Below are 21,635 nucleotides of genomic sequence, written 5' to 3'. Positions count from 1 at the left end.
ATATCTCAACCCCAGTAACACAGTGAACACAAACATTCAGGAAGAGCTATCTGTGCTTGTGTTTGTGTAATGTCTGTGTTCTCAAACTAATCAGTACATGTCACTGGCTCGCTCCTTGTAAAACACTTTGTCAGTCGCTATGACGTGCTTCAGATGCTTTTTAAGGTGTTAGCAATATGCTGCAATGAATAGCAGCACAGCCACACCAGCTTGCTCACAGAGAAGAGAGGCTCCGGTTTTCCATTTTCTGCCTAAGGCTATAGAGCTTTTTCCTGCATTCGTGGATTCCCACAGTTTCCACTACCAGCTGGAAAAAATATAGGCGAAAGGTCAGGGCAGTATTTCCCTCTCTAGCTCCCTTATTCCCCCTCCCTGTTTGGGTTCACGTTCATGGTCATGTTCCTATTTCACAGCAAACCTGTTCTTTTCCTGGCCAACACAGCTAACCCAGGTTCCCAGCAAGAGAAGGATAACACTGTGGTGAAACACCGAGGCGCAGCAATGATTCAGCTCACTCGGAAGTCCAGCTTGTTGCCTGTTGAAGCTTGAATCAGACAATAAAGTGAGTTCCTGACTGGAACAAAACAAATACTGATGGGACTTGCTGGGAGCAGGAGAGACGATTAGGACTTAGTGTTAACAGAAATTTGTGTCACGGTTTGCCGGGGCAAGCCGTGTGGAGTTGAAGAAAGGACCCAAAAGACGGCAGCTCTGGTGCAGGTGGGTATTTATTTACAAGGGTGGGTACAAACAGCAATGGTGGGAAAACATGAAACCGGAAACCTAAACTGGGTAAACTAACAACACAAACCAGAAACGAAGATGCAGGGAGATCCGGGGAAATACACATGGAGAGATGCAGGGAGACCGAGGGGAAACAACACAGACGAACCAGCAACTACCATGACAGAAGACACAACTTAAATACACTCAGAGAACACAGGGAGATTACACACAGGTGGGGAACACAGCTGGGAGTGATTAACGTGACGAGACTAGGGAGGCAAACTGAAAACACTCACATAAGACGCAGACCTTCACAATAAAACAGGAAACACATACACGCAATGACATAACCCACCAACGTAACACAGACTGGGGGACACAGAACATAGGAACATGAACCATGAAACAGAGGAGTACAAACACCCATGGCAACCAAAACCACAGAATACTAATAAACTAAACATAAACACGGAGTCGCAGACTCCAGACCATGACAATTTGTGTTTTACTTCTAAACAACATTTTCAGTTTGATCTTCAGAGAATTTATTTTCTTCGTGGTTTGCATAAAATCTTTTTGTATTTTGGCTCATAAATCAAATCGACTGATCTGACATACTTTCAAAAGTATGTCACTTTGTTTTGAGTCGACTCCCAGCATTATCTTATTCACCTCTTCTTCACCCTGTTATGAAGGCTTTATTTTTGGTGCCCCTCTCTTCTTTCGGGCCTTTCTGCTTCTGCTGGCTGTCAGCTGATGATAAGACAGCAGCCCCAGGAGATAGGAGGTCAGACAACTTAACAGTACCAGAAGTAAAGTAAATGACACACATTACAAGGGGTGGAGAACTTAAAGGACTAGTTGGATAATCTGCGAGTTTCTTCTGATATTTGTATAAAAAAGGTGTTAATGGCGGCAGCACTGTGGCACGGTGGTTAGCACTGTTGCCGCACAGCAAGAAGGTCCTGAGTTCAATTCCACCATCAGGCTGGGGTCTTTCTGTGTGGAGTTTGCATGTTCTCCCTCCAGGTACTCCGGCTTCCTCCCACCATCCAAAGACATGCAGCTTGTGGGGATAGGTTAATTGGATAATCCAAATTGCCACTAGGTGTGAATGTGTTAGTGAGTGTGAATGGTTGTCTGTCCCTATGTGTTAGCACTGCTAAAAGAAGTGATAATGCTAATTTAGTAGGTACTAGAGCACCAATCATTAGGATTTATACTCTAGGAATTATGAGCCTCTGTACAAAAGATATTTTAATCTGTATAAAAATGACAGACTGACTGACATCGCAGTTTGTAGGGTTTAACAGTACGTTATATGTTGAAACAATTCATTACTTCCTACTTCCTCGAACACCTTTAGGTAAAACAAACACAGGCAGAGGTACAAAACTGGCTGCACATCTCTATCCAGAAAAACAAAAGAAAACCCACAAAAATCTATAAGTGGTATCATCGTGCCAAAGAAGCTCGAGGCAGGTGACTGTAATGTTTAGTGTGATTCATCCGTGTCCTATGCAGTCGAAGAGCTGTCGTAAGTAAGTGAATTTCATAGTAGCTTGTAGCCCTGTTTTCATGAGTTGTTGAATATGTGGCGTTATGAATACTTTGTCTACATCAGTTTGATCATATGGGGGAGAAAAAGGTTGCATAATCCTGCCTCAATGAGGTTTGCAATGCAGCCAGTGGAGGGTAGTAATGACACCCAGATGCAAAACCACAATTTGATTGTGAAGAGAAGACTTGCTAATAAATGTATTTATTTTTAAGGCTTTTAAGTATATTTTTTGAAATCTGGTAAGAGCTAGACTTACTGATCAGCTCTGTTTTACTTGGATATGGTAGCTCTACCACCAAAGCTCATGCACAGGTCATCTAACTTTGCAAGTGTTAAGACTACAAGAACATTGTCAAAACATAAATATCAAACCATTCTTTTAAAAATCCACACTATAACTAATCCACACTAACTGTATGAAACACTTGAAACTCCAAAGTTGGGGTCTTCCTCTTTGACACTGTCCAGTGTAACGTCTGGAGGTCTGTGGCCTTAGATAAAGAATTCCTTTTTGGATCTCATATTGCATACAGCCTGTCTGTACATGCAGCACTCTACAGTCCCCAGATAACCCTCAACACATAACGGTTGTCAGCCTTTCCTTATTACTCAGCACAGACTCAGCATGGTGGCGTTCTGTCACCAGTCCAAATTTACCCAATTTACACAATAACAGCATCAGTGGGTGCCCATCCCTCCTCATCCTGGGAGAGCCCTGTGTAGACAAAGGCTCTCACCCTTTCTCTTCTCCTTCCTTCAGCCCTCCTTCAACCCTCAGGCCATGCGTGCATCCCATGGGTCGGGTCTGTCCCTACATGGGCAGAGCAAACAGGGCCTGTAAGTGGTGTCCTTGGCAAGGGTGTGCAGATAAACACAGAATGAGTGAGGACAGACTGTGCTCTCCAGAGGGGGCCGACAGCCCCTCGCTCGTGCTCCCCTGGAGAATATTATGAAACTTAATGAGGGGAGCTATTTTAAATTCTCTGAAGGATTAGGGTACCTAGGATGGTGAGAAGGACCTGCTTTTCAGCCACTCGTGTCAAACTCACTTCATTTCAGAATTATTATAATCAGGCTTTGTGCCTGTGTCTTTCAGTATAGTTTTAGCCCTCATCACCACCATCAGTTTATCTGCTTTACAGATAGCATGGAAAATGAGGAGCAGATTGCTCAGATGTGCAGGCTAAAAATAGCACAAAACAAGGATACAAAAAAGCAGATACATTTCCCATTCATCCATCCTGACGTCAGTTGAGTTCCTGTGTTTACAAAACCACTACTAAAAAAAAACAACCCTTTGAGCTGGAGTACCTCGGGACTTTTCTTCATCCATTCAAAAAGGTAACTTACAGTAATGTACTTGTACCCAGAGAAATACTGCAAGGGTCAAAGGCTAAAGCTGTGATCTGAAATTATATAACCTGGTCTCAAGGAGAGCAAAAATAACCTGCTCAACGTCGACTCATTTTACAGAAGGAATATCAACTTCCGGTTCATGAATGCGTACTGTTATATACGTAATAATGCGCCATGATTTCCAACAGGGGATGTAGCTCAGTGGTAGAGCGCATGCTTTGCATGTATGAGGCCCCGGGTTCAATCCCCGGCATCTCCACTTGTTTTACCAGGGTTTATATTTTGTGTGTGTTGTGAGTGGGGGAAGGCGAGCAAATACTGCGATACCTTCTCTTTTTACGAAGCTATTATTGAACGATAACGTTTATTTTAGCAGTGATCTGATTTGGATCTAGCACTCAGGTTAAATCAGGTTGAGATAAACTGTTAGCTTTTATCTGAATTTATTTTCTGAGTAGAAGCCTAGCAGCTAATCAAATGTACGCCTGTTTATTTTGCTTACATTGATTAAATCGCGTTTGCTTTACTTAGAATTTCAAGAGGAGGGTGTATGTGTGTGTTTTTCTTTTTTTGGTGTGTGTGTGTGTGTGTGTGTGGGGGGGGGGGGGGGGGGGGGGTTGTGCATTTATATTAAAAAACACGCGGCCTTTAGCAACCTAAGATCCACAGTAAAACATAATTAAATAAAATGTTGTTATAAAAATTAAACGATACACTTTTAGCGTGTTTTTGATTGGCAGGCCCTTCTTTCAACCTCCAGGAGGCGCTGAATCACATTTTATTCTTCAGCCTAACAAAGAATGTTACTGTATCTAGTCACTAAAACGTTGAGATTTATGAAAAATGGAGCAGAGGAGCAAAACTTTAACATACGGAGTAATGAAATATAGGGTACTTTATTTTTTGTACAAATAAAAACTTGACAAGTCTGTGCTCTACGCCATTAAACGTGAATATTGGCTATTTGATATAAGCTTAAGTTTTAATTGCTATTTTAATTCATTAGATAACCTTATAAAATATGCTTACATGCTGTGCTCTAATTTATGCACCTGTATTTATATCTTTATATTACACAGTAATGTTTTGCTAATCCAGATTATTACATTCTTCACACCATCATCAGGTTCTGCACGTCTACATCTTTATGTTTTACTTAATGTCCTTTACATTTTTGTATTGAGGGGTCTTGAACTTAATCTTATTATCTTGTTTGTAGTTTTTATTCAGTTTGAGGAAAGGGTGAACCCAGGGACGTGAGCACCAGAGCCTCTTTGTTACATTTGTGTGTTAACAATCATTATGCAAAATACTTCCAAGACATTTTTCTGAGAAACTGAAGGGCCGGTTTGGACAGTCAGGTCCATCTTTTCAGATGCCTTTAACTATAAATGAATAAATATAAAGGTGTGGTACACATGGTGATTTTCATGTACATGAGTAAGTTGTGCTGAGTTTTCAGACAAAAGCGCAACAGCCACACCTAATCACCTGCATTTTCTCGCAGTATGTCATCAGGTCGTGTTTGTCTCTTAGTTCTTGCAAGTCTTAATTATTAAGAGGCATAGAGTCTACAGTTCTCTTACCTAAGAGAAAACTTTGTACGTTAATCTAACGTAGCTTAATCATTAAAAACAACCAAACAAAAAACTATGTTTATTTTACACCCACTGCAAACACAGATATTTACATATGATTTCTATTGGTGTATATTTGTCTTATTTTTTACAATTTTGAAGCAACACTTTAAAAATGACCTATATTCCTTTCAAAATGCTTCCTAGAAAATAATCTAGATCCAGCCTGACCCACATAATACAGCACATTACGAACTGAAAATGTTGTATCACAAGAACCTTTACATTTCCAAAGTGTGATACATGCATACAAAGTGTCATGCAAATATTGCTGAAGGTGGGAAAGGAGGAGAAACGTCAGTCACTTTTAACACCCCAGCTGCCTGCTGCACCACGTGTTTGTCCCATTTGAAATGCACGTTTAGACGCGTGCAAAAAGTGTACCTTTAAAAAAACACACAACAAAAACAAAAAACAGAAACGCAGGAGCCACAAGCTCATCAGCGAAACAAGTTAATAAAGGATTTGTAGAGGAACCATATTGCCTACAGAGATCAGAATCTTATCAAAAACGTCTTATCAAAAACGTCAGTGTTTTATTTATCAAAGTGTTACATAACATGTTTTCTACAGAACGCATGCAAGTGTCGGTTTGCATAAAGATTTTCATTGATAACCACTAAAGAAAAAAACAACAACCCACCAACAGTGTGTTTGGTGTGTGTTTCTGGGCAGGTAGGATTCTTGTACTTCACCCTGTCATCAGCTTAAGTGCTGTTATGATCCAACCTGTTTTCTCACCTACTAATCACACATAACAGATTAATGCGGAGCAGCCAGATTATTGGCCAGATTATTTGGTTGTTTCTGACCTGATAACTGATTCGTGAACAGCAGTGTTATTTCTGGTCTACAGTCGCCCCCCTGTGATTAATCCTAGAATATCCCTTCTGTATATCAGTTCAGTTTATGAAGAGTAGGGGGCGCCAATTCCTCTCCTGAAAAATCACTAAATTAAAGTGGAAAGAGATATCAGAGAATTAGTGATTGTGAAGGCTGTGTATGGGGAAGGTATATTTATCAAGACTCAAAAAATGTATTGTCTTAAACACTGTGAAACACACTGGTTACCCTGGGGAACGAAATTATTATGTTGCGTGTGAAAATAATGGTCAGAATATAATGTGCATTGAGTTATGCATGTTAAAACATTCAGAGTGTATGAGTGTTATATAAAACTGTTTAATGTTTATAACAATGATTAATATATTGTGTGCACAGTTGCAAAGGTACAGGTTAGTATTGCCAGTGTAAACTATTTGTAGGGTATTATTTATAGAGTTCGTGTAGATATCAGACCGTATGATCAAAACAGATGTTTAAAATGTGAATATGAAGGTTTTCCCAGGTTTCATGTTCCGTTTTTTATGCTTATCAATGCTTGTCACTTACATGTTTTAAATAAAAATTGTATTGAATTTTTTATTGATTTAATCCCCCAAATTTGCATATGTTTTTATAAAGTTGTTAACTTTCTTTCTTTCTTTCTTTCTTTCTTTCTTTCTTTCTTTCTTTCTTTCTTTCTTTCTTTCTTTCTTTCTTTCTTTCTTTCTTTCTTTCTTTCTTTCTTTCTAATTAACACATTTTCTGCAAACATATTTAACAAAGCTTTACGTGAGACATGAGCTTTGGATGAAAAGAAAAATAAAAGGCTTTCAAAGGAGTAATTTAGATTAGATCACACTATGCTGTAAAAACAAAGCAAAAAAGAAAAAAAAAGCATGCACTTTCCTTATGTGCTCTTTGCAAGAGCTTTAATTTTGCCTAGAAAAGAACTGGCCATCAACTGACCTTTGCTTGTAGCATATATTACATCAAAGGTTGCCTGTGATTGGACTGTGGTGTCTGCATGTTATCCAGATAAGGGTAGAACAGAAGCTTGCAAACAGACGCACAGAAACAGACGCTTGAATGCATCTGGGCAAATTCCATCTCTGTCAGCATCTGGAGATGGGAATTGATCCGAGTTTAGAAGTTGTTTTAAACAAACATCAGCCTTCATCGCCTCATTTAAAGAAAGAAAATGTTTCCATCTATGTGTTTTCTCATTACCAAGTCTGTTGTCTTGTCAAATGTTTGTTTAGACGACCGCCGTGCAGCAGCAGAAGTCTATTATCACCAGAGTTATTATCTGGTGGTGACAGGTGTATGAAAACTGTACATAATGCAATACGCTTGTGCAGCATACACACATTGATGAGAATAAGAATAGCGATGATACTTATTATTCAGCATTTTAGTAGTTCCCGAAAATCGGTGTTTAATATAATAGTAAAGAGTAAACAATCTCACTTTTATTTGTTCATCTGACCAACTTAGCTCTTCATATTTAACATAAAAACACTGTTAATTTGTATTTTCATGGTAATCACTGACAGTTTGTCAAATTATTATTTCAACTCTTTAGACTTCTGCTACGTGCTGATTGTAAAGAAACAACTGTCATTATGATATCTGGCATTCAGCACAACAAACTCCACATTTGTAGCATATAAAACACAGTAAATGAATTATAACTGATGAGAAAATCAAAGTCAAATCTGACCGCCTGATTTGGCCACTTCAGTTCGACATCGTCATTTTTGTGCTGTAGCATTAATAGTTTATTTAAAGTTATGTTATGCAAATCCTATGTTATTAGTATTTATCCTGACATGAAGTGTAAATTGTGTTATGATGATGTGTTTTTTGTTTGCATGTATGTTTTGTTTTCTTATCCTGTATATGTCTGTATGTTTCATAGTGCACTGTCAAAATGTAATATAAGGAACACAAAGCATCAAATCCAAGAAAAACTGCCTTTATAAAGTAGCAGCTTATCTTCCTATCATATTTTCATGGCAGGGGTGGAGTTCAGAAAGACATTGCAAGTTTAGGATGGAGATGGCACACGTGAGATTTGAACAGTCTGAGTCTGGTAGAAAAGCACAAAAAGATTTTAGAACCAAAATGTAGTTATTGTCTCTGTTTAAGACAAAACCCGTGGTTAAAGCATACAGAGGATACAATGTCAGTATCACAATAAATAAAGGTGACATAAAAAAAATGAAATAAAGTCTAGTAACCCTTTCACTACAGATGTTTAACCATTTAAATGAGCTAATTCCCGAAGCTCAGGCTTTATTTATCATGATGCATGTGTCGCATGGTTTATTGTAAGACTCGTAGGTTTTGTATAAAGTTGTAGCTGAAGTAATGCAACTTTTAGTTACATTTAGTTGAGTACAAAGTACAATATTTACCACTAAAGTAAAGCACAAAATGTCTTTAAATATGTAACTTGACCTTATCCTTACTATAAATCTAACGACGCTTTTGCTCCACAGTTTCAGTGGCAGACTGTTATTGTGAACTGGCGCCATTTAAATGAAAACTAATTGAACCGAGCCTTTGAAATTGTTAGTGATGATTGAAAGAGCCACTGTAAATGTAAGTGAGTGTGCAATTCACTTGGCTGATTACAAAAACAGACAATATCCAGTCGATTGCATAAACTCCTGGTAGACCAGCTTTAATCTGCATGATATGTCGGTTTGCCTCCCCACATCAAAATGTGCTTGAATGGGCCGGAGTTTAACCACCAGTGATTGTGTCTTGGAGAAAGAGACTGGAACAGAAACATGTGCAATCCACAGAACATATGTGTCGGAGTCCACCTCTGCATTCCTCTGGGATAATCTTATCTCCCTGCTGATGAGCTTAAAGACCTCTGAACTGTAGGGCAACACTCTCACATGCACAAGCACAAACAAAGCAAACTTGTGGTGGTGAAAGGATGGAGCATTTTGTTCAAGGAACAAATATTTTCCATCCTGTGAGTTGAAGATATAACTGCTCAGTTTAATATGTGAAAATGCATCACTTAGTAAATTAAAGACTTATCACCTTTCTTCCAGATTAAATTAGAGGCACACCAGGAGGGCTACAGTATTCCTGCCTATCATCAATTGTTGTTCAAAGAAGACTTGACCTGTTTTCAGCCTGGAAGTCAATATGCATAAACAAATGCTAATGTGCTTGAGTGGCTGTTACCTGCTGCTTGAATAGACTGAATGGTAACAATGCACCTGGCTGACCAAAGGTGATCAAGGTGGTTTTAAAATGCAAAAAAAGGGTTTTAAGCTGCACTTGAGCAAAAAAAAAACACATGTCCAAGCAAGTGTTTGGATGTTGATCTGATGTGTGATGTCAAGATAATGAAATGGTGACTTGCTCAGAAAACAAACAAAAAAAAAAACATATCAAAACATTCTAAATAAATATGCTCAGCTCCAGTAAAAGTTGGCTAAATAAAAGATTTAGGAGCTTATAATGTTTATCCTTATTGTATTATGAGATGGGATGTGTGCCTTTATTTTGAACATGTTGAAAATAATAAAACAACAACAACACAGACCCCCCCCCCCCCCCCCCCCCCAGGGTAAAATGACAAATCTTAATAAATAACTTTACAACTGTTTAAAATGAGTACGAGGAGACAATCTTATTTATTCCCTCTACTTTGAAACTATTTAGTAACTTATAACCACAAGTTTCCCCCTGTTTTTGCCCTGTCCTATCATAAATCCTTTCTTATAATTTGTTACATGAATTAGGTTTTATAACCTCAGTAACATGAAAAGAGATTTAGATATTTACAGATGTATATATACACATAAATGTACACACACATACATGTATAAACACACATAGTGTTTAAATAGTGCACACTCTGTACAGCTTCACTCCTTTTTTATGTCGTACGGATACATGAATGTTTTAAATTTAACTTATTCTCTAGAAAACAATTTGAGCATACTGTGAGTAAGTAGATTGTTTAAAGCTTCGTACATAATTTGTGCTCCTTTAAGATTTATATCCAGTATTAAGGAGCCCCCCCCGCCCCCCCCACACACCCTTCTTCTCTGCAATATGGAACATTTATAAGCACTAATGAAACCCTCTGCACAGTAATTTGAATACAGTGATATCAGTCAGCAGTAGAGAATGTGAAGTGATTTGAGATCCAGTATATGTTTTGCTTTAGTTAATACTGTATGTTTTATATGAGATTTACAGCTTATTTTATCATTTATTATCACACCAACAAACCTATTTTCATGAACTTCTTCCATGTCGAGCCCATCTATATGCACTTGTTAATTTCTTTTAAAATTCCCAAATGACCTTATTTAACTTTCTTTAGATTTAATGACAGTTTGTTCCTGTCAAGCTTCTTTTTTTTTATTTTGCACATTTATGAAGTGATCACAGTGGCTCCTTTAGATTAGCCCCAGAGAAAAAAAAATATTTGTGTGATTTGCAATAAATACTGATTTAAAAATATCACATACCTGACATATATCACTTATATAAATAATGAATAATTTTTGACCCTGTACAAAACTCTGGATCTTCAATTTCAGGATTAAGTGCTCAAAAAATGAATCCTGAAGTAAAGGTTTGTGTATGACATTAGAACAGACTGCTAATAATTTCTTGAGAAGAACAGGGGATAAAGGTGCAGAAAAGCCACAATGTGATGTCCCCACACAAGGACACAGAATCTAATGAGAATGAAATGGGGGCGGTCAGCAGTGGTCAGCAGCTACAGAGGTTTAAAATGTCAGTTTGACTCCCACTGATTTTATATTGTATCACTTTCACAACTCACGTTTATAATACTTGATATATGCTTTGTTTACATGCAGCTGCACAGGTAAGGCTTGCTTTGAAATGTTCCATTCAATGCCAGAAAAAAGTTATACTTTATAAATGAATGAATGCATTCATTTATGTGTGCATACAAGAAACACATTTTATCTACAGTACACTGGTGATGAAATATTTACTAGTTTAGCAATGTACAATTCAATGAAATGACCTATTCCTGTCATTATAAAATGGTCTATCCTCATACAGAAGACAATTTATGATGCTTTATAATGTCATAGAAAAACAGTAAGTTGTTCTTTGTACTCTGAGTTTATTGATAAACGCCCAGAGTTTAGTTTTTGTAACCTGCTCTGTACTACAGTTTATCCTGGACTGTGTGACACCTTTTCTTTTACCCTTTGGTTTCATCCATATCTTTATTCAGTTTTCTAAAGAACCCAGTTAACGTTAGACAGACAGCGTCTCGTTTTAGTTTTGTGGTTCTCCACCAGTAAAGCCCGTCTAAGATGATTCTGAATTAAGACTCGTCCTCCACAACAGTTTCCTTTTGAGGAGGCTTTGAGAACACTGGCTGCTTTATTCTGGAGGCCAGAAAAAAGAATAACATCTGTTCCAAGCAGAAAACTTTTCATGTCTTCGTGTCCCCACTGTGTCATGAGGTCACTCCAACCCTGTTGTGTCACAAATTGTCCGCAGACACACTGCTCTGCACGGAGGGGCAGATTCAGCAGTGTATAATCAGCTGTTTTCACTCTTACTTCTTCAAAAGAGAAAATCTTATGAAAGTGTGTCAGGGTTAGACACACACGTAATCATATCACTGCGCATACCTTTAATGTCAATTATTTCAACTGACTTTTAAGAGTCAGGTTAAACATGCACAGAAGCACCGCTCAGATCACTTTCACGTGTGTCTTTGCTATTTGCTTTTGTTTTTACTGCCGACCTGCCCTCATGACCCTCCAGCCTACGTGGCGTCGGAGTCAAGGAGCGCTCTAACGATGTGTGAACTATCGGGCCTGCCATGACAATGGCGCCTTGAGACAGGTGTATATACACCCTTTACACACTCTCTTTTGCAGTGCTAAATAGGACCAGTGAAGACTGTGATGGTCTTGTCTAGTGAATGGCATTCACGTGATATTCACACTTAGAGGGTGCACGGTGACTGCTGGCATTTGCAAAAGAAAAAAAAAGATTGTGGGTTTTTAACATTTTGTAGATAACCCGTCGACATAGAGTCTTTTAAATATACATCTGTCATTTCAGGAGGATGCTTCAAAACAGTTTTTGGCAAGGTGACTTTTATCCTTTATTTATCCAGGTAAAAAGTGTCACTGCGATATCTGGTCAAGAGAGCAGCAGAAACAGCAACAAATAGAACACAACAGTACCATAAAGGTATTTTATCTGTCCATAAATTACACTTCTTTTGGGATTGATTATTACGTAAAACACAGAATGGGTACAAGTAATAAGGATATTTACAAAAAGAGGTAATTTCTTTTTTATATATATACATAAATCTTTAAGACTAGACAATATTTACCACTATAACCAATCTAAGCAAGGATATTAGAGAAAAATACAGCTTTCTAAAGTGATCAAGGTAAAATAACTTTCTGGTATGTAATAAAAAAATATAATAATAATAATAACAACAATAAACCTTTGCCTGCTGATCTTTCCAACGGTCCCTGTAACCCATGCTCACTTTAGTCACAAACACAACGGAGACAAAGACATGACTTTTGATTGGAAAACCTTGGGGTGAAGTCTAAAACATCATGTGATGCTCATTCGAGAGAAGCGCCTAAAGTGGATTTAATAGGTCTCAGTTTACATCATCATGTGCTCCTGTCGGCTCTGTTAATTTTTTACCTTATATCACGCTGTGAGCAATCTGGAGAACAGCGGCGCCTTTATTCAAACGGACGTGTCCCCCGCAGAGAGAGAATGAGAGGGGTAGTCAGTGAGGACAAAACCTCAGCTTATTCTCATTTGCTTGTAAAAGTCATGTAGTGTCACTTGTTTTGCAATGCAATGATAATGGTGAAATTCTCAAGCTGCTTATGCGATTACTTCTGACATTTTTGCACATTATTGTGCGGGTTGTACGTAGAAATAACAATATTTTGTGCAAATCAGTGCCACAAATCTTATTTTTTAACACTGCTTTTCGGGTATTTGTGAATATATATATTGTGCAAAACATATTCTTCCACCACAAACCACTGACTGCATTGCAGTATGGACCAACAGAGGACGCTCAAGTTATTGCTGGCCCTTTTTTTTTTTAAAGGGCTGCGACTTTTTGGTAAGGTGTATGATTTATTTCTTTGCAAAATTATTGCAAAAATGGGAAATGCTTTGGTTTTGGTGCTTTTCCTGCAGGACGCCCCGTTAGGATTACCGTGGACATATTTGAACTCATATCAGGATCTTCGACTGAACACAATATAAAAGTAATTTTTTGGCCCTGAAGGCAAACTTCTCCCCCTCCGTCTGTTTTACATATTCACTTCTCCCTCCGGGTCTTCCTCACAATGAAAAGCATTGATATGCACATTTCAGTTCAGGTAGGCTATGAAAACAGTTCGGCACATTGAATTGAACACTCGGCCGTTCACATGACAATACGCGTATGCCCGATGTTTGAAAGTCAGCCATTAGAGGCGTGAAATGCATAATTAGATCAGGGCGCTGCAACAGCTTTTGGCACATTGGTCACCTGTGATGAATGGAGCCGGTGGCGCCCAGCCCGGACACACGGGGGTGTGTATGTGGGCGGAGACGTGCCCACCCACTCCGCTGCTTCTCTCCTCTGCTTACTATATGAGGAGGCAAGTTTGGGATCCCCCAGACAGATTCAACTTTGGTAGTCGTCTTGTCAATCTTCCAAGAGTTTTCTCTCCACCCCGACAGGAATCTGCTGTTTGCTCAAGCTGTGATTAGAGCGCACAACGCCTTGGACTGTATTTTTCCCCCCGTTTTTTTATTTTGTATTGTTATTCCATCGGTGAAGCTAGAGCTCAAGATGCCTCGGTCGTTCCTTGTCAAGAAGTATTTTCCCTACAAGAAGCAGCATAATAGGGAAAGCTACCCGGAGAGCCACACAGGTAAGTTTGCTATTGTCCGTGATTGTATGCAAGATATTTGCGAGTGCATTAGACACATAGGGAATCACAGTCATGAGCTCCCCATCAAGTTACCTGCAGACACATAACAGTCATGTGGCAGACGTGATAAGGTGTATACCTGTCATGTAGCAGCTTGGGCATTCCTAATTCTTGTCCCTGTCACCTGGAAAAACTCATGATAAGAAAGCTTGTGATTAAAATAGGCTGTAACGTGAACCCGAAGAATGAAAACAGGTTTAGTGGTTTATTAGATCGTCTGTCCCATTTAACTAACCTGACCTCATTTCCTTTGCATCTCCAGCTTTTGTGCCAGAAAATTTTCCACTGGCTGAGCTTCCATCAGAGAACAGCTCTGCACTGACCTGCCAACCCGCCACGCTAATATTCAGCGTGGACATCCTGCCTCGACCTCACCCCCTGATTTCCCCAGAATCTCTCCCCCCTTCACCCATGGGCCCTTTGGACCTCAGCAGCTCTCCCTCCTGCAGCAGCGGTGAGGAAGAGGAGGACGGCGGACGTACTTCAGATCCACCAAGCCCAGATACAATTCAGCCAATCTATCACTGTTTGCACTGCACCAAGAGCTACACCAGCCTCTCTGCATTTTCCCAGCATCAGATGTCCCACCAGCTCCCCCCCTGTGCTCCCGAGACTCCTATGACCACAGAGGCTTCAGCACGCCCGGTCTTCCACTGCAAACACTGCCCCAAGGAGTACAACAGCCTGGGTGCCCTGAAAATGCACATTCGATCACACACGTTGCCCTGCGTGTGCACCACGTGTGGCAAGGCTTTCTCCAGACCGTGGCTCCTCAGAGGACACATTCGCACACACACAGGTATGTCAGACAATTGATTTTTCCAAGATCTGTAGGCTTGTTAACTTAACAGCTGGTTGCACCTTGTTCTCATTGATATTCATTGATGTTTCCTGATGTGTGAGCAAATGCTGGGGGGGGGGACATAATCTAATCTTCCTCACAGGTGCTTTGCATGTTAAAAGGCACTCTGCATTAATGAAGTTAGTGTGTCCTACCACTGTTTTCTGTTATCTCTAGAGTATCTGAAAAAACAATGACTCGGGGGTAAACTTTTGTTAATGTGTTGGGAATGTTGGGCTGGCACTGATTGTCTCTCTCTTTCTTTCTTTTCTTTTTAACCAGGTGAGCGCCCCTTTGCTTGTCAGCACTGTAGCCGGGCCTTTGCCGATCGCTCCAATCTGCGCGCCCACATGCAGACCCACTCTGAGGTGAAGAAGTACCAGTGTGGCTCCTGCTCCAGGACCTTCAGTCGCATGTCTCTTCTGAACAAACACAGCGCCTCCGGATGCTGTCCTTCCTCGTAAAAGTCACATTCCTCCTGTTGTCCTTTCAGTTGAAGCTACCTGTTGTGATGGGAGCCAATGCTATTAGCTGCGCACACACACACACACACACACACACATGAAAAAAAAATGCAGTTATACTTTTATGAAATGTGCCTTAATCAATTAGAGGATCAGATTGAGGTCCTATCTGTGGCACAATTTTGTCTCATCCATTGTGATTTGAGAGCAGGTGGACATTCAATTAATTCCCAGGGGAGCCCATTGGTGCCCGCCAGTCCGGGACTTTGGCAATGTTGCAGCTGCTTGTGTTTGTGTGTGTGTGTGTATGTGGGGATGTCCTTCCTCACTATACTATGCATACATGACATGTGTGTATCTGAGCAAATGTGAGTGTTGAGACAGCTGTCTGCATGGTGCACTGTGGAGGCAGGGTGCCGAGGGATGTGTTAGCTGTGACCTCGACAACAGGTGACACCCCCCGCCTGGTGTGCCTCTCTGCAAGCCAGAAACACTTTCAATAGGCACTCCAATATATGTGTGTTATAGGACCAAAAATACACCTTGCCTTTTTACAAATGTCTCATTTGAAAAGAAAAAAGTTGTCATTTTTAAGTGGAGAGTCACAGGAAATAGTGGAAATATACAACAGACACTCATGACGTGCAACAAATGGTTCAGTCAGCCAGGAATTGAACCAGGGACTAACTGCTCAGGGCTATTTTACAATCTAAATGACATTTGTATTTAGGATAAGTGTTGACATACAGTTTTTATGAAACATTGAACTGAATGTGCCTTTTTTAAAGGTTGTGAATTTTTCTGTCATTTGTAAATAAAAGCATTGTTTTAAAATAACAGCTCGTTCTCGTCTGCTTCTTGTTCTTTAAAGAAGTGTGTCAGCAGGCTTCTTATTTAAATACAAATGAGTTCATCAGGACAGACATGACAGTTTCTGAATGGGAAGATAGAGCTGTGCGTTGTTGTATATGGGTTCATGTGTGTTAAGGGGGAGCGGTGATGGGTTTGTGTGATGCTGAGTGATGAGGGGAACACCTGCGCACACCTGCCAGGCTGTCAGCATGCACAGATGGAGGACACATGCCCAAGAGGCGGGGAACACTGCGGTTGCAGGTGCGGGGGGAAAAGGCAGGCAAGTAAACTGGCGTCAAAGAAGATGGTAAGGATGTGATTTTATTTTTCAGAAGAAAATTTGTGTGAAATCAGCTGAGAAGAGTCCCACTGACCCACGTCCAGCTTTGGGAGAGGAAGGAGCGCTCTGGGGTCAAGATGAGCAAATGCAGAAATAACTTGCAGCTTGTGCAGGAATGGTTAATCTCTGGGTTACCTGGTAGGAAGTTCTGGTGAAAGTGCAGTCTTCCACAACCTGAATGTGAACATTCAGGGTGAACACATGGCAGCAATGTGTCTCCAATCCCTACTGCCCTCCTGACCCACACACACTGACGCCAGCATGTCTTAGTGAGGTAACAAAGTGTTTCCTCCAATAGCTCACGGTGTTGAGAGGTGGATGCATGTGTGTGTGTGTGACAGGGGTTTGCGGGGGCACTCAAAAAGCTTGAGATCAGATTGCATGACTTAGCTTGTCCAATGTAAACAGCACCCGAAAGACTACACACGTGTGTGCACACATTCAAACACACACCGGCTGAATAAAGAGGTGATCAAGGGGGATTTTTTTTTAAACATTTGTCTGTCCTGGGCTCCTGTTAATTGTGAGGTGAGAGTCATTTAGTCATTGCACACCTACGCAGGCAGTGAGTCAGAAAAGCAGAGAAGCACGCCACAAGGGACTGAACTGAGCTTGAACTTGTCACTTTTATGTGTTAGATAGATGCAAAACATGTCAAATAATGCAAAAAAGAAAAAAGAAAGATAGAAAAGAAAGATATTGCATTTTCTCCTTGGGACATTGAAGCTCGGCCAAACCAAATTTATCCAAAACAATGCCACCAAACAGACTGTCATTTCTTATGTGTTTCGGCCGTTTTGAAATTTAACTCTGACATCTTGCTCAGGGGGCATTTTTCCTGGTTTGCAGTGTGTGGGAGGCAGTCTATCACTCTGTAGCTTTGAGGCAATGAGATCACTAGACCTGTCACCTTTCTTTTTCGGTGTGTGTGTAATATCATATTGGTCTCCTCAAAGTGCTTTAATGTTCACATCGTCACGCATGTAGCCCCTGACTAATTTAACATTCCTGAGCCATTAGTGACAGACATACAATACCACAGCCTAACACAGAGAGGGCTGCTCTGTCTACTGTCATTGCAGTTTGCTCCTGAATTAAAGTAATAATTCGATTTTCCAGTAACAGGAAATAATGTAATGCTGAGATGATTACGAAGAAAAGGGGATTGCCGATCATTTAAATATACCACATGTGTTACTGTCATGGAAAGAATGTCTGAAGTGTTATTAGTTTGCTCCAACAAATGAAACAGTGAAAATGTATTCACTGATAACTCTGTGATTTTAAAAGCTGGACGGTGTCCAGTGAAGAGCAAACCCTGCTTTTGGTTTTGTGTATGCAAAAGCTGATGTTTGACAATACGCAGCGGGATGAGTTTTATTTTGTTAGGATGGCGTCATCCTGGAAACACAAAATATATGGCTTTCTCTAAACAATCACCCTGACTCATAAGTGGGGCTTTGCATGAGTGTAAAAGAACAGATCACAAGGCTGGATTAAGCCGGGTCTCTGGATTTGAGAAATGGTAAGCAGCAGAGGATATCAACAATGAAATAAACTTTTTTCAAATGTGTAGCATGAACATTTTTGGGACCCGATATGTTGAAAGGTTTCGGGTAATGTTTAGGACACGGGAAGTGGCCTGTCGGTCTTGTACAAACACAGCCTGCCCCAAAAAGTGCTGATATAAAGCATCTGGGTGCGGCTACGGCTGTTTCTGTGCACATACTGCATGAGAGCATTTGTGAGTCTCTGTGAGGGGCTGATGTGTCTCTGCTGGGATTTTACAGTGGTCCATATTGAAGAAGGTATGTTGCTGAAATCAGAATTGGCAGGGGTTGCAAAACCAATTCACTAGAGGATCAGATTCAAGCCAGGAGGGTTAAGTCACTGGGTTAAAGTTTCAAACTTTTTTTTTTGCAAGTGGCTCTTACACAATGCCACCGCTCTTCTCCTGGAGCTGTCCCAATGGACTCTTGTCTACCTTTGTCCTTAAAAAGCCATTAAAAAAGCTCAATTTTTTCAGAGGGCTGACAAATCTCCACCTCTCTACTCCAGAAAATAATGCAGGATGGGGAAAGTAATGGCTTGAGGTTTGCATGGGAGGGTGAAGTAAGGATAAGAAGATAATAACGGGAGGAGGAACAGAACGAGGGAGAGGAGACTGGACACTGGAGGAGCGTGGGGGTGGGGTGGCTTGGTGGGTGTCTGGAGAAGAATGACTGTTTCTGTTTGTGGGCCATTAATCAAATCACTAGGGAGTAGAATTTACAGAGGAATGCTACATGTTGCAATGCAGACTTGATCAATGACATGCTGTGTGAGATATGCTGACTATGGAAGGTTTTCAAGTGAGAGTTTCCCACAAACACACAATCAATGTGCAAATCACGTGCAGATCTTTTTTTTAAATTTATTTTTTATTCCTGTGCCGAGTCCAAAGAAATTATTTCTTGTTCCAACTCTGTTTGTTTTAAATTCTTGTTTTTCATTACCTCTCCGAAGACATCCACATTCAACTATGTGAGACACGCGCACGCAGAGCTCAGATCTCTGCACAAATAAACCAGTTTTACCCAAGGACAGGATATGGCCTGCAGGAGGGGGTACACGCCATTTCCTGCCCACCTCCGCACTCCTGCTGTCCCCTTTCAGTGGTGTGTGTGTGTGAGTGTGTGAGTGTATCAGTGTTATGTGGCCAGTGCTTTCCTCCTAAACACAGACACTCTGTCCCACAGGGTCAGAGGGTAGAGGATGAGCCATAAAGAAACAGGAGCGTAAACAAATGAGATACTTTGTGCTTAACAGAAGTTTCCAACTTTGTGTCCTGCAGAGCTCTCTACATGAATGTTTCTACTGCTCATAAACAGTTAAAGAACTACTAATCTTTAGTTACATGGGAATATGGGGCAAGAGAATACAGGGGTAGTATGGATGCAAATATCTCTCGTCAGAATAAACAAAAATAAATAGATGATTATGTAATTGTTAAAACATACCAATATGTTAGGACAAAATTCCTTTAGATTCAACTTAGATTCAAGTTAGATTTAGATTCAAACAGGTCTGTTAATGAGCCACAACATGGCTGGTGAAATGAGAGACATTCTTCATCTCATCACAGTGCAATGATCTGCAGTGATCTTCAGAATTCACGTGTACGTGACATGTACCACCCACGTTAACATTGTTAAAGACCGCCATGCAAAACCCTGTAGTCAACAGCAGGACAAGACTCCCTGCCACACATAAAGAGTGCTCAAGAACAGCTGGAGGGGGGGAAAAAAGAGCCCAGACTCCCCACATCAAAATCTGATCAACAATCCCTCAAGATGGTGGAATATTCCCGATTCACGGAGGCTCTATCCCAAAGAGCTTGCTGCCAACATCCCAGTGCAACCACAGGAAACCCCCTGAGATCCTGTGTCTTTGCCCCAGTGGATCAGAGTAGTTTTGGCTGCAGATGCTCAGTGTCTACCAACAGATATTCATGTTGAAGTTGTCTTATGTGCACCTTTATTTGACGTTATTTTATCTGTTAACCTTTTGCAACTGCACACTACCTGTAGGTATTGTAATGCATGTGCAAAGGGAGCAGCATGGTTTAGGAAATGGTGGAGGAGAGGTTTTGCATACAGTATGCTTCATGAAGTTCTTACTTGGGCAAAGAGCAGAAGCACTGATGAAGTATTGCCAGAGGTGAAGCGACTGCGTATTCTATTAAAAGTTGCTTTACTTTTTCAGTATCATGACCTCACATACATTTGCCGTGCGGTGGAAAAGTGATTACGGTTTCATCAGCGGTAATGTGACTGAGGCTTAGCACACTTCACTTCACTGATTAGCACGCCTTCGCCCAGAGACAGGAGGAGGGAATGAAAGGAGAGGCTGTGAAGCTTCAATTTGGTGAGAAAAGTTGTTCGAAGCTCAACAGTTAAATCACCAATCTGCTGCTCTGCCAGTGGCATTGGTGTGTATTTCAGCTGTGAGCCAGTTAGGACTAACTGTGATGCAAGAAAAGGAGTGTAAGGGTTGATTGTGAGCAAACCACACGCAGGACAAGCTAGGCAGGGGCCAGCAAGTCGTGACATGAGGGAATAAAGGAGTACTGGAGGAAGAGCAGGATCAAACACTTTCTGGGTGAGATATTGCCAAGAAAGCAGGTATCAAAATGGATATAATATATAAGCATGAGCAACATAATGACTAATGAGGGGGAGGATATTAAAACTGCAATACCTCTCTTGTGTTTTGCTTGGATCTCTCCAGGAGTCTGTGTTTCATTTGGCAGCTGAGAGTGAAAATTATCTTGCGCTGAGTATTATTTTGTTTTTGTTTTTTAAAAATTCATCCTTCTCCCCTCTCTCTCCTCATGTTGTTTCATTCTTTCTTGCTCGCCTGTCTCCTTTTCTTTACCTCAGGTATTCAGGTATTCGCCCCCAGGGTGCTGCTGGTAGTGCTGAGAAGTGCAAGGTGCACTTTTGTCCTCTTGTCAGGGCCTGTGTGGGCCCGGCGTGGAGTGGGTGGGCACCAGCCGAAGGACCAGGACAGTTCTATTGTCCAAGCACATTCCAGTCAATGAAGGATATGGTGGGGAGCGAAGGAAGGAGGGGCTCTGGGCAGGGAGGACAAGATGGGTGGGGGACAGCCTTTGAGTGAGGATCTGGGGTTTGTGTGTGTTACTGCAGATTGCCTCCCCTCTTCTCCTCCTCCTCCTCTTCGTTTTGTCCCGTCCTGTCCTGTCCCTTGAGGAGCCGCAGGGCAGGCACATGCACCTGCCTGAAATCCACACCCCAGGGCCAGACGCCTATCTCCCCATCTCCAAGGTTTTACAGAAATGCCGCATGTGCCACACACACTGGTGTCCACTTACACTCTTTTAAATGGAAAGCACAGAGGGACATGTAGCAACGGTGCACCTTAAGGGTCCAAAATCTGGAATTGAAGTCTGTTTACAGCTTTTAAGGATGACAATAGTGTATGTAAAAAGAAGCTGTATAACACATTTAATGGCTCCAGGGGAA

The 21,635-nt window shown here is 40.9% G+C and overlaps 1 protein-coding gene and 1 non-coding gene across 2 annotated transcripts; both read left to right on the top strand.

Annotated features, from left to right (window-relative positions):
- The first annotated feature begins 3,830 nt into the window (after positions 1-3,830).
- Positions 3,831-3,902, top strand: trnaa-ugc (transfer RNA alanine (anticodon UGC)). Its single transcript has one exon. It is a non-coding gene; the product is annotated as a tRNA-Ala (tRNA).
- A 9,843-nt stretch (positions 3,903-13,745) lies between these two features.
- On the top strand, positions 13,746-15,507 carry snai1b (snail family zinc finger 1b). The gene is made up of 3 exons (XM_086277381.1): positions 13,746-14,054; positions 14,377-14,913; positions 15,238-15,507. Exons 1-3 carry the CDS (start codon positions 13,973-13,975, stop codon positions 15,417-15,419), a joined length of 801 nt encoding a protein of 266 aa, XP_086133507.1. The 5' UTR covers positions 13,746-13,972; the 3' UTR covers positions 15,420-15,507.
- The last annotated feature ends 6,128 nt before the right edge of the window (positions 15,508-21,635 follow it).

This window comes from Aulonocara sp. 'chitande type north' Nkhata Bay, linkage group LG20 (assembly GCF_057382095.1).
Source record: "Aulonocara sp. 'chitande type north' Nkhata Bay isolate Kocher_YH1m ecotype deep benthic linkage group LG20, A_spYH_male_GT1.1, whole genome shotgun sequence".
Lineage (NCBI taxonomy): Eukaryota > Metazoa > Chordata > Actinopteri > Cichliformes > Cichlidae > Aulonocara > Aulonocara sp. 'chitande type north' Nkhata Bay.
Note: the sequence above shows the minus strand (reverse complement) of the source record. Positions and strands in the feature narration are given on the sequence as shown.